This window comes from Peromyscus maniculatus, chromosome 11 (assembly GCF_049852395.1).
Source record: "Peromyscus maniculatus bairdii isolate BWxNUB_F1_BW_parent chromosome 11, HU_Pman_BW_mat_3.1, whole genome shotgun sequence".
In the NCBI taxonomy this organism is placed as follows: domain Eukaryota; kingdom Metazoa; phylum Chordata; class Mammalia; order Rodentia; family Cricetidae; genus Peromyscus; species Peromyscus maniculatus.
The window spans coordinates 49,909,577-49,922,727 of NC_134862.1; the positions used below are offsets into that span (position 1 = coordinate 49,909,577).

The following is a 13,151-nucleotide window of genomic DNA, read 5'->3' on the forward strand; positions in this document are numbered from 1 at the left end:
TTCCGTTTTGTTTTTGGTTTTACTTTATTTTATTTATATGTTCCTTCTCTCTTTTAACCCTACAGGTCCTTTGCATATATATTATGGTTTCCAGTTTAGTGCTTTCATGGGATTCCTGAGTGTGGGAATGAGTGGGGCTTGTAGTCTCTATCAGTCTCTTGTCTTTTCTTCAGCTCTTTCCCCTCAGATTGTTTATTTTGTCCCATTCCAATATGATTGTTTTATTTTATTATTCTGTAGAAGGGTGTTACTTTTCTGATGAAAAATTTAAAGGGAATTTGTGCAGATGGAACATGAGGTGGGGAGGAACAGGAAGGAATAGACAACAAAAAAACATAATCAGAATATATTAAGTAAGAAAAAAAATCTGTTTTCAACATAAGGAGGAAAACATTGTTTCAAGAATAACATAGGTATAAGAAAATGATGATCAAACAGAATATCCTAATATTGTAACATACAAAATATCTTAATATTGTAACTGATTAGAGAAAATGAGATATAAAGAAGACCTCAATTGAAAGGTGATTATGTAACAATGTATTTACAAATATTTATAGCCTACAGCAATGGTTTTCAAACTGAGTTTGCCCAGAATCCCTAAGGACATTATAGATGACTCAAGGTCTCACATCCAGATGTTTTTTTCTATTTAAGATCTTTAGAATGAGTTCCTCAGTATTAATTTACATTCATAATATTTGGTCAAAAGATAATGATGATGCTGGCCATGGAACCATACTCAGAAGATCATTACTCTATTAGCCATCAGGTTTTTAATTCCATGCTTTTATTTTAAAAAATAAATAAATTTCATCTTGCTTTTAAAAGCTAACTTCTGCCCACTTTTAAATTTTGCTAGACCTTTTTACCAGACCTCTAAAACTATAATAAATACATGTTGAAAATGCATCAAACTACCTTTGCATACCACTTCTCCAATCCATTCGCGATTAACACATGTCACAATGTTGGACCCATTCATATGATAAGAAGGTGCACATGTGAATGTCACTTGTTCACCTGACCTATATGAATATTTTTCCTCTTCTTGGGGTATGGCATTTTCAAACCTGGGCAAATTGTCACAATCTGTTACTGAAAGAAAAAAAAATATACAGGGTTTTGTTTTCAGGAAATTGTAGGATATACAATGTATGAAGCAATATTTAGGTTCATAGAGACCAATAAATAGTGTAGATTTCCCATAGATTTGACTTAGTTACATTGAAATGTGCCAACTTTATAAAAATAAATAAGGTTGGAATGACATGGGATATAGAATACTGATAGTTATAATTATTGAGATATTTTCATTTTGCTTCAAATTTTTATCTCATATGAAGCTATGACATATTTCTACTTCAGGTTCACCAAATGTGAATTAATTATAATTATTATTTAAAAACATTAGAGCATATGTAGTTGTGGTGGCATTGCTATTAAAACCACCACTGTAGTGATGAGCCTCTTGAACAGAGCCAGTGTTTTCTAGAAGTCTGAGGATGCTGATAGGTCAGGATACATGATGTGAAAATGAAATATAACTATGTTTTACCAGTACTTTGTTTGTCTGCCAGCATCCAGTAAAACCTTCTGATATGCTAGATTTACAGCTTGCTTTCTATTTGTGCCAAATATAGCTTAAATTAGATAATCTATTACACAAAGAATGAAAAAAAAACTATACCCATGCAAGTGGGTGGCTGGGACCACTTTCCTCCTAAGCATTTAATCAATGCTGGTCCATCAATTCCAAAGCCTTCAGCACAACTGTATGTCACCTCTTCTCCATGTTGGTAACTGTCTAGTTCATGAGTCACAATACCATGCTCGATTGAAGGTGGAGGTCCACAAGGAAGTCCTGAAAATAACACAATGAGAGGAACAGAGTGAAATGATTCCATATTGCACTAATTTAGAAACTCACTCTCACACATCAATTCTATGTGTAGTAGTACTAGAAGGAAATGTTAACAAGGAAGATGTTCAATCACAGAAGAGGTGGACAGTGCTTCTTAAGACCACCTTCTGTTGCCTTGCATCTGCTAAACTGCTTACACACCAAAAAAGAACTTGACACCAAAATTTCTGAAAAATCATGAGTGGCAAAAGAATAAAAAAAAAATATTCTCAGGAAACCTTCCATATATTGCAGCTGAAACACATTGTCGGGAAAAGACACTGAGGAGTTTAACACCCAGTGGCAAGTCACACACTACAATGCACATGAGCAGGGAGGTTGGTAGAGTATGCATCATATTTAAAAAGAGAAATGCAAGAGTAAAACTAGATTTCAAGACAATCAATACAATTAACAAAAGCAGGAGAGATTGAATTATGCAGATAGAAATTTATGGTAAAATATATAATCAATTATATGTGCCAATCTAAATCATTCTTTCTTCTGGTTTTGATGAGAGTAGCTTATTGGTAAAGACTTATTCTAAAACCAGAATTAAATTTTCATGTTGTTCTCACCGACACAACGTGGTGGAGTACTCCACTTTCCCATGTTGCAGGTTACCCCGTGTTCCTCAGCCATTCTAAATCCATCCTCACAAACATAGCTGAGTGTAGTGCCGTGCTCATGAATTCTGGACTCCACTCTGTCTCTCCTTTCTTCTGACACTCTGGGTAATTTAATAGATCCGTGGTCTATCTCAGGGGGCTGGGAACATGGAATTTTCACTATATGAAGAACAGAAATGAAGTAGTGAAACATATATAAAAAGTTTACGTTGGAAAATAAAAACAGTTTGGATTATGTCTCCACAGTTTTCATGTTAAGCCCTAGTTTTTCAATATTCCCCCTTCACCTGAGTTCTCTTCAGTATTTAAAGAAGGAATGTTGTAGAATAAGTCAGAGCTACTGACCAATGCATCGTGGTAATGACTGCCACCTTCCATCTCTGCACACCATTTCTTCTGTGTCCTGTATTATGTAATTGTCTTGACAAAGAACAGATACTTTTTCTCCATCCTTGTATTTCACTGTGGTTTTCATCACTTGGGCATTTGGAATCTGTGGTGGAGGAGGACAGGATTCTTCCTCTGCTCGTATAAAACATTGGAAATCAGATTTCTTGACTAACTACAGTATCTTAAATTATTGAAATAATGATTTTCATTAAACAGAAAACTAATTATGACCACATAATAATTATGTATATTTTATGCTTTTCACCTTCTAAAGCAATTTAATATCTATTCTTGTCCTCCCTTGAATTGTTATTCATTGTTTTCTAAAGCAGACTTGCAGTATTTTTATAATACTCATTTCAATTACTTCTAGCCTTTATGATGTTTTAAACTAATTATAAGCTGCAATATATAATTAAGGCTACATAGAGTTTTCTCTAGGGCTGTGTATGGATACCTATGAGGGAATCTGTTGGATTAGATGAAAAATCCTGAGATAGCTTTCCAATGGAAGTCATATTTTCATTTAGTTAATACATGAGTGACTTTTCTTATTGTTATGACAGAATATCTGACCAAAGCCACTTAAGAAAGGAAGAAAGTAAGGGTTTAATTTCGCTCATCATGCAGGGAAGTCACAGCAGCCCAAGTGGGGAACAGCTGCTCACATTGTATCTGTAGTCAGGACACACAGAGAAACTAATGCTTGTCCTTAGATTCCCTTTCCTTTTCATTTATCCCAAGGCCCCTACCCGTGAAATGATGCCACCTATATTTATAGTGATTCTTCTCACCTAGGTTAACCCAAACTAGAAATGTTCTCTCAGTCATGCTCAGAGGTGTTTTTCCTAAGTGACTGTAGATTCTTTTAAGTAAACAACAAATATAACTATCACAGTTTGATAAATATGTTGGCATTGACTCCTGGTCAGAGTATGGAGTATATTCACAAATGGTTCAAAGTATGTTATTCAAAATTTCAAATACCCTGGACATCCTATTGTCTTTAACTGGTTAGAGATGTGAAAACTGATGGTATGCATCCTGGATAACAAATAGTTAGTACTGGCATTAACATCTTTTTAAAAAGTTTTGTCTAAGTCACTACAAAATCAAGACAGCTCAGATTCATCCCTCTGACTCAAAACACGACAATGTGCTTTATTAGTGATTATTAATATCATTTTTTCTATTATGCTTAAGTATAGTAGAAGAATTACAAAGAAATGGATGTTGGTATAGTACATATATTTCTCGACATTCTTTGAACAACTAACTAGCCATATAGGAAAGAAAAAGAATTACCACCTTTCTTTGTACTATAATGAAAATGATATCAGACATGATAAAACCAGAATCAACTGCAGAATGACATTTGCACTCCATTACAATACATGCAATAGGTGGATTTCAAAATGGCATGGAAATACTTTCAGTGAATTTTATTCTTTAAGAAATAATTTAAAATATTGAGTGAGGCAGGTATCCAAAATAACAGTGATAAATACAAATAGGGAAGCAAAAGTAGTGGAATGAACTCTTTGCCTAGTTGTGTGGAATTGGAGGTATCCTATGATTCAGAATTTTCTAAGTAAACAAATTGGTTGTTACAAAAACAAATAAGTTATTAGATTGATAGTACACACAATCATACAGAAATGCATAATGACTAAACATAGGCATAGGAAGGGTATGTCACATCCATTGTGATGAGTAAGGGACCATTAAGACACAGTGATAAATTCATGTTGATGAAATTTACTTGTGTGTTTTAAACTACAGGTCATTAACAAAGGTAATAGTAATTTCTAAATCATCTTCTCTATTAAAAAGTATTTTTCCAAGATTTGTTATGATACACTGTTTTCATGTATGATAGGATAGTGAATCCATGAAATCTCAAAAGCGTGGTCATCTAAACAAGACCTGAGTAATGGCAATACCAGTTGACATGTCAACATGGATAGGGGAAATCTTACAAGGCCCTTCCCCTACACCAGAGTTTCTCAACATGTGGGATGTGACACTTTAGGGGTCAAATAACCTTTTCATTGGGGGTCACTTAAGACCTTTAGAAAAACAAATATTTATATTATTATTCATAACAGTATCAACATTACCATTATGTAGTAGCCATGAAAACAGTTTTATGGTTAGTGATCATCACAACATGAGAGACTGCATTAAAGGGTCACAGCTTTAGGAAAATTGAGAACTACTGCCATAGATGAAGAACTACAGGCAATTAATGGCTATTTTGTGAGGAGAATCAATCTTATGCAGGGATGAGTGAGCCAACAAATAGGTTATCCAGTCTCAAGTTCTTAGTCCTAATCACATATCCATAGGAGAAACAATAAATGGACTCATCAGGCTGAATTTATATATACAAGTTTATATATATACATGTATGTGTAGTGTGTGTGTGTGTGTGTGTGTGTGTGTGTGTGTGTGTGTGTGTGTATGCAGAAGAGGTCATGAACTGGACATGAAGTACAAGGAGCATAAGAGGTGTTCAAGTAGAAGAGGGAGATGTAAAAATAAAAATGCAGGATTCACATTAGAAAATGTGAAGAAAATTTACTGTGTTTTAATAACTCAAAGACACTACTATCACAGGTGAGAAAGGACTAGAATAACCACTAAAAGACAATGCAAACAAGAGCTTACCTCTACAGGTTGGCTCAGGATCCCACCTTCCATTGATGCAGGTTGAGTGTTTATACTCCTTCTTTCCTCTACATTTGTAACCCAAGCTAACATTATGATGAAATTCTTTCTTATTGGATTGAATTCTGTCCACGCCAGTTACCTGTGGTGCTTTACACTTCTCCAGTTGATCTGTTGCTATGTGAAAATAATTCCAGGAAAAATAAAAACAATTACAAGAAGTGAGCTAGCTGCTGTATCAAAATAGCTATATGGTCAAATGAAACTATTATTTATGCCTATAAATTCTGTCAATTAACATGCTAAAGTGACCACACAGAGTGGCCTATGGTGAGAGAACTAGATCTCATGTCCAGTTTTGTACATCTCAGAGAGTTTGTGTTGTGAAGTGATTTGTGTACTTGGCAACTGCAAATACATAGGAAATCAGTGTCTCAGATGCTCTACATAGGAAATAATTATGAAATGACCCAAACTTGTTGCTATCCCTTATCTTAATTCTAGTCCATGATGTTAAAAATATTAAAATGAAAACATGAGCAGATAGATTATAAAAAGTTTGCTAGTTTGAATATCCTTTTTGATAGATGTGTTATTAAAAAATCATATCTAGATATATTGTGTATAAAACAATTGTTTCAGAGCAAGAATTTGTAAAAGATATTATATGCTTGTAGTCACCATCTGCATCAGGAGGAAGAACTGGATTTGAGTAAGAGTCTATAAGAAGTTATTTCCTATGCTAGATCATCCTATAATATAACAATACTGTGTCATATTAATAAAATGTTTGGTTGTGTTATGACTTAAGTAAGGGATATATATATATATATATATATATATATATATATATACCTTTTAATGCGTTATGTTTTATAATTACTAACTGAAGATCAAAATTCTTTTTGAATCTGACAAAATTTCAGTATAGGTCCTGGATAACATTTGTTAATAATTTGAAATGTAGAGTGAAATGTGAATGGATAGAGTAAATAAAAGAAAGTGATTAGTCAAAGTACTATAACTTTCATCTAAAACAATACTTAAAATATTGACCAGAGTAATTCAAGAATTCAAGACACCTGAGAATTAGTCCCTTCCTTAAGACTGGTTCACAGGAAGATGAAAGTTATAAAGGTAAGTGAAGAAAGACCAATAGTCACAGGGGCATGGTGACTGTGTGATTGATTTGTTTCATAAGAATCTCTTATTGGTCAAGAGAAAGCTAAAGATATGGAGCAGGGTAAGAATGTATAGTGTCAGGATAAAAATGTTTGTACTGTAAGCTTAATGTTGTAGCACAGCTTATGATAACTGAAGAGGATCATATGAAGGTCACTACAGGCAGATCAACCATCAGAACAAAACTCAGAACTCTGAACAAATAATAAAACATAACTTTGTAACAGAATGGAAAATTGTTTTCATTCGTGAAATGTCTGACTTTTCACCCATATAAAATTATTTGTTAAACAGTTTTAAAACAGTCATGTGAATAGGCTTTAAAGTACTGAAGTAGATATCTGAAAAAAAATGTGTTTGCTTAGCAAAAATGTAATGATTAATTATAGAAGCATTGATTTACATGGCAAACTGTTTTTGAATAGGTCAGTCTTCAGTGTCTGGAGAACATATCACTAAACAACACAGGTATAAATACCCATTCCAAAGGAGCTCCATGTTTCTTTGGCATTAACCAACACTAAAATTCCAATGAAGAGTAAATTCTGGGTATCAAGGACCATTCTGAAGTAATGACCCATGAATACTATAAGAGAAACCCCAGTTTTAGAAAAAAAGTGAATGTAGGCACCAAGATACTTTTAGCTATTTATTAAAGATGCAGTCATTCATACATAATAGAAAGACAATCCTTGGAGGCTCAGAGATCTGCAAATACGGCATTTGAAATGTTTAAAAGTTTTTTCTGTGATAGAGTGACATTCTAGCTCCTGGCAGCACCTTTATTTCTTCCAAAGAAGATAGATGGGCACAGAAGAACTTCAACCCAGAACTTGCTCCAGAGTGGTAGCACCAACCACTGAGCAAAAACTGCCTTTCACCTCAAGTACTGCCTTTTATCTGGACTTTTGCCAGGGCCTTCTTCAGACTAAGGAACACAGGACTCTTGGAAATCCATTGCCTTACTTTTGCCTAGACAAAGTAGGCTGGTCCTCCACACAAGCTACTACCCCATAACTGTTGGATCTTCTGAGGCCTGGCAGGCCTAGATCTGGTAGCTGAAGACTGATGTTGTCACCCTGAGACCTCTGCCCTCAACAACCATGGAGGACCCCGGAGTGACTGTCTAAATAGCCAGCAAGTAAGTCTCTGTCACTTTAAATCACTAACTCGGGTAAAATTTATCCTTCTCAGATCTTTAATGTCATTTGACAACCAGGCTTTGTCAGTTCAACAGCAGCAACCAAGGCTTCAGCTGGCTTTTCGGTTCTCTATGTAAAATTCACAGGCCTCATTCTTTTAGAGCTAATACCAAGTCTAGACACAGTTCACCTTAGTACCAGACTCAGAAAGGGATAAACTTACTTTATAATGACTGCTCTCTGGTGAATTAGATAAAAAGAAGTTGCTTTAAGCTTCACTTCACTTCCTCTTTTTTTTTTAACTTATCTTTCTTAGATCTGATGATGTTTGATGACCAGGGTACTAATGTATATTTTGCCAACTAACAGCTCTCTTCCACAATCTCAAGTCTACAAGAACTTGGTAGCTCATTATTAAGTTTCCTGTTAAAAATACAGACAAGTACCTCGTTCATAGACTTCATGGTACAGGATAAACTGGTTTCAGATGTAATTTCAGAAGTTCAGAGTTTTAACATTGATAAATACAGTTTTGATAAACTAATAGAGCACTGACTACAGACAGATTTGTGAGTCCATAATTTTCTCTGGACTTACTGATCCCAGATTTTAGAGACAGGTTAGCATTAGAGAGGGTATGGAAGCGTCCCTCCTCCTCCTTCACTCACTCAACCACTTCCATTCAGTGAATTTCCTCTCATTATAGATTTAAGGATGTGTTTCATTAGGCTGAAAACAGGCCCTAGAAAATGTTCATACCTTTTAACCGAAAGCCATAGCTTTTGCTGTGACACCAAGATGTAAATATGTTCCACATGTTTTACAAACACTGGCAGGTTCCTGCACAGATCTACCCCTCCTGCCAGACTTGTGCCAAGGCCAAACCCTCAAAGGCCCTCCAGATACATCATCAGCCACTATACCAGCTGAAGAAATGAACTGGGAAAATACTCGCAGGCTAACTTCACCCACATGCCCACTCATAAAAACTTACCTCTTAGTTCACTGACATTTTTACAGTAAGGATAGAGTCATTTCCCACATCCAAAGAAACAGAAGATGTAATGGCTCCTGTACTTCTGGAACACATCATCTCCCATTTTGGCATGCCTCTTCCCACCCAAGCTCCTGGAATATCACTGCTGGTGCCACCACTCCAGACTCAAAAGCATATTTGCTCTTTCATCTGACTCAACCACCCTTGTCTCTTCTGTACAAGCAGGACACTTTTCCATCCCATTCTTTCTGGCAGTTATTGCTCTTCCCATGACTAGCCCTGCTCATGAGGCCAATAATAACAGTAAATTTTTTCTGAGCACCCTGTCTTCTCAGTTCCCTCAAGGAACCTGAGGTCTCCACAATAGCAGCTAACTGAATGCTTCTTCACTAAAACTTTCCGCTGTGTGTGACCCAACCCCCAACTTCCCCCTCCCCACTTCATACCAAAATCAGCAGGAAGTAGTATTGAGAATTTTACACCCTATTTCCCCCCATTTGCTATCCATAACTCACCTTCTTATAATAATCAAAAAAAGAGTAGTGTTATCATTGTTAGCATTCAGACCTGCCCCTTGGGGACCTGCCCAGCATCCTGATATCATCTTATATAAAGTCCTTTTTAAGAGAAAACCCCTCCCCTTATCTCTCTTCCTTCTTTTCCCTCTTCCTCCCTCCCTTGTCATGAGGTAGCACAGCCTCCTCCCTTCCTTTTCTTCCCTTTTCTCTTTTTCATATTCTCCCTCCCTTTCCCCCTTATTAAAACTTTCCATGTGGATACCACTTCTGCATGGTGTGAGTGGCTTTCTGCCATGCCCCCTTGGCCACTGCCTTCTGTGTCTACATGGTGTATCCCCTTTACCTGCTGTGGAGCACCTTGGCTCCACCCACCAAGGCCTCTTTGTGGACATTTTTCAACAATAACAGAGAGTGCCATATAGTAACAGCAATGGTATTTTGTAACATTGTGATATCTTCTTGGGTATTATTATTTACATTTAGTCACAAGAAAATTCATAACCAACAACTAGATTTAACTTAAGGTAAACAACCTTTTATAGATTATATTAATAATTTTCATTCATCTGTAGACACACATTAAATTATAAACAATAAAAGTTTGGATTTATATTATTTAAGACTAGATTTTTCCAAGAAGATTTCTAAATACAAATACACACACACACACACACACATACACATACACACACACACACACATACACACACACACACACACACACACACACACACACACACACACATACACACACACACACACAGAAATATTTCTGCAATAAAAATATTACACTTTGCCGGGCGGTGGTGGTGCACGCCTTTAATCCCAGCACTCGGGAGGCAGAGGCAGGCGGATCTTTGTGAGTTCGAGGCCAGCCTGGGCTACCAAGTGAGTTCCAGGAAAGGCGCAAAGCTACACAGAGAAACCCTGTCTCGAAAAAACCAAAAAAAAAAAAAAATTACACTTCATTAAGTATCAATTTGAGGCACATAATCTTACCAACACACTGAGGAAGCTGGGTCCACCTTCCGCTCATGCATGAAACTGACATATGTCCAATCATTGTGAAGTTTTCTGTGCAGTTGAACTCCACTGAATCTCCATGATGGTAAGGAGGGACAAAAAACTGGACAGAGCCATGCTCAAGTTCAGGAATGTCTCCACATGTTCTCTCCTCCTCTGCAGAAAGATATTTCACAAATGTGTATCTATGGTTAAAGCATCACATGCAATACAAAACAGAGTCTAAGTATTAACATTTTCATTACCAACACACATCGGCAATGTTGTCCAGTTCCCATCAACACACTGGATCTTATTGGGTCCCTTCAGGAGAAATCCAGGCTTGCAATCATATTTCACCACTTCATCATGGCTGTATTCTTCTTTCTTTGTTTCCTTAGCTTCCCCATTGAGGAGTTCAGGAGGTTGATCACATGATCCTACTTTATCTACTGTGAAAATATTATGTAACTATAAATGAAAATGTCCATCTTGAAATCTAAAAATCTAGTAGATGAAAAATCTTTTAAGAATTTATTTACTATATTACTTTTTATGACATTTTACTAAATCAACAGTATTTACACTAGACTCACATTTCACAGTTTGTAACATGTCTATTGAAAAAGCTGAAAGCATATTGAAGGGAATAAAATGTTTGGTAAACCTGAAACCTTGAAAATGCATGAAAACCAGTCAGCAATTGTAGTTGTGTCAATTATAGTGATTTTCACACTCTATAAATATGTTTAACATACAGTTATCAATTGGTAAAAAATGTTGGCACTGTAGAAAACATCTCTGATTAATGTGTTTTAATTTTTAAATAAATGCTAATGAATTCATCAAAATCTGCCTTCATACAGTTTAGACATTCTCTATGCAATGTGAGGAAATGCTTATGCTGTAAAAATACCAGTATATGGTAATACAGACAAAATGAGAGACATCTTTGTACTCTCAGCCATCATGTTGTATGTTTAAACACACTGATAACATATTTTAAGCTAGCCTGGGATTAACTTTGCAAATCAGTGACTGTGTATTAGCCACACAACCTGCAGCTTCATCATGGCTGTCTATATATCTGGATATGTTTAAGATTATGAACACAATGTAAGACTAGGGGATATTAGGAGAAGGAAAATAAACTTCTGATTTTCATTCACCAAATGTAAAACAGATACTGACCTTTACATATTGGGAAACTAGGAGACCATCCAAAGTGGTAGCATTGCACTGAATCTGGTCCAACTCTGTGTCCTTGTTGGCAAGACAATTTTAACAAATCTCCAACTTTATATTTGTCATTCCTGGGATTGACGAATAAGTGTGGTGATAGTAAGGGGATGCTGCATTCTCTTTCTTGAAAAATAAAATAATTAGAGAATACATTTAATCATTCAGAAGTAGTTTTATCTCTCTCATGTGCATTCACAGGGAAGCATCAGTAACCATCTTCCTTATGAAAAGTGTTGAATATTACATTTGCTATAGCTCCTAAATTCATATGGAAGTCTGAGGAATGTATATTGATGGAATATATAAGTCATAGACTTGAAAAATGAAATTAACTTATTTTTACTGGGTCTGAATTGCGCAGGGGATTACTAATGTTAAATTTACAACTAACCTTTTCTTACAATACACAACTGTTCTTTCATATTTGAAATTAATACTATACACTATGTGTATGATATTTTCAAAATATTATTTCGGTTTAATATACTTGAGAAAGTAGAACAGGTAAAGTCATTTCTAATGTATTTGAAGTTAGGAAAATAAAGTTAGTTTATTTTAAATTAAAAAAGAACATAAAAAAGTGGACAAAACAGTAACATAAATTGTTTCAATATTTACAATACTCTAAGCTATTTTGTTGTATTTCCAAATCTTATTAACTGTTAATCAATCTAACTCAAATTAAGAATTTGTAGCATTCCCCATTACAATTATTTTTTTTTAATTGTTGGCATTGTTGTTACAAAAAATAAACACTTTTTTCTTGTTTGAAATCTCCCATATTTACTAATTTATAAAATTAGAGATTACAACTTAAAAACTAGGTTTATACATAAAAGAAAATTCCAGCTTTCAAGAGTCAAGAGTTAGTATGGAGTTAACAACAAAAATGAAAGATATTTAAAAGCAATATCTAAAGCAAATAACCAAAACCTCATTTTGTGAGAGGACACACAAGTATGGCACACATTAGAGCTTCTGGAAACAGTCCCCAATAATTCCTTTGCTTTAATATTGAGTTTTTTAGATTCCCTGGGAAAAATCAGCCTTAACAAGACTCACAGTTATTAAAAGTCTGGGGTCACTCATATTCACCATAACCATGAATAAATTTTAATAAGAAGAGGGTTTTTATTTAGTTATTGGTATCAGGGGTGTGGCACCAGGTCTGCAAAACTATCTGAATTTATTATGCGACAGTTCATCCAAAGTTAAAATATTCCATCCTGCAGGAAAGCTCCTTTAGCAAGAAGGTAAAGATCTCTAAATAGCTCCAGGAAGTCCCTGAAACTGACCAGATCCAGTAGGTAACTTACTCCCAAGTAAACAAGCCAAACTGATGAATCATTCTCAGAGAAGGCAAGCTGCAAAGAAGATACTCAAACAAGCCTAGATGTAAAAATAGAAGATTTCGAGACTATATCAGCTGCCTGGAAGAAGCTAAAACCAGCCCAACTCTCTGGAAGAGGTTTAGAG

The 13,151-nt window shown here is 35.3% G+C and overlaps 1 protein-coding gene across 4 annotated transcripts in view; it reads right to left on the reverse strand.

Moving 5' to 3' along the window:
- LOC102918459 (complement factor H) overlaps nucleotides 1-13,151 on the reverse strand; it is a 90,913-nt gene that overhangs the window by 14,521 nt on the left and 63,241 nt on the right. For 2 of the 4 annotated variants that reach the window (XM_076547552.1, XM_076547554.1), the window contains exons 12-19: nucleotides 11,625-11,798; nucleotides 10,700-10,885; nucleotides 10,431-10,610; nucleotides 5,593-5,769; nucleotides 2,878-3,054; nucleotides 2,482-2,691; nucleotides 1,691-1,864; nucleotides 922-1,098 (exon numbers count right to left, since the gene is read on the reverse strand). In XM_076547552.1, coding sequence (XP_076403667.1) covers nucleotides 922-1,098; nucleotides 1,691-1,864; nucleotides 2,482-2,691; nucleotides 2,878-3,054; nucleotides 5,593-5,769; nucleotides 10,431-10,610; nucleotides 10,700-10,885; nucleotides 11,625-11,798 — 1,455 coding nt within the window. The remainder of the gene's footprint in view (nucleotides 1-921; nucleotides 1,099-1,690; nucleotides 1,865-2,481; nucleotides 2,692-2,877; nucleotides 3,055-5,592; nucleotides 5,770-10,430; nucleotides 10,611-10,699; nucleotides 10,886-11,624; nucleotides 11,799-13,151) is intronic. The other 2 variants (XM_076547555.1, XM_076547553.1) reach the window with 1 other exon arrangement.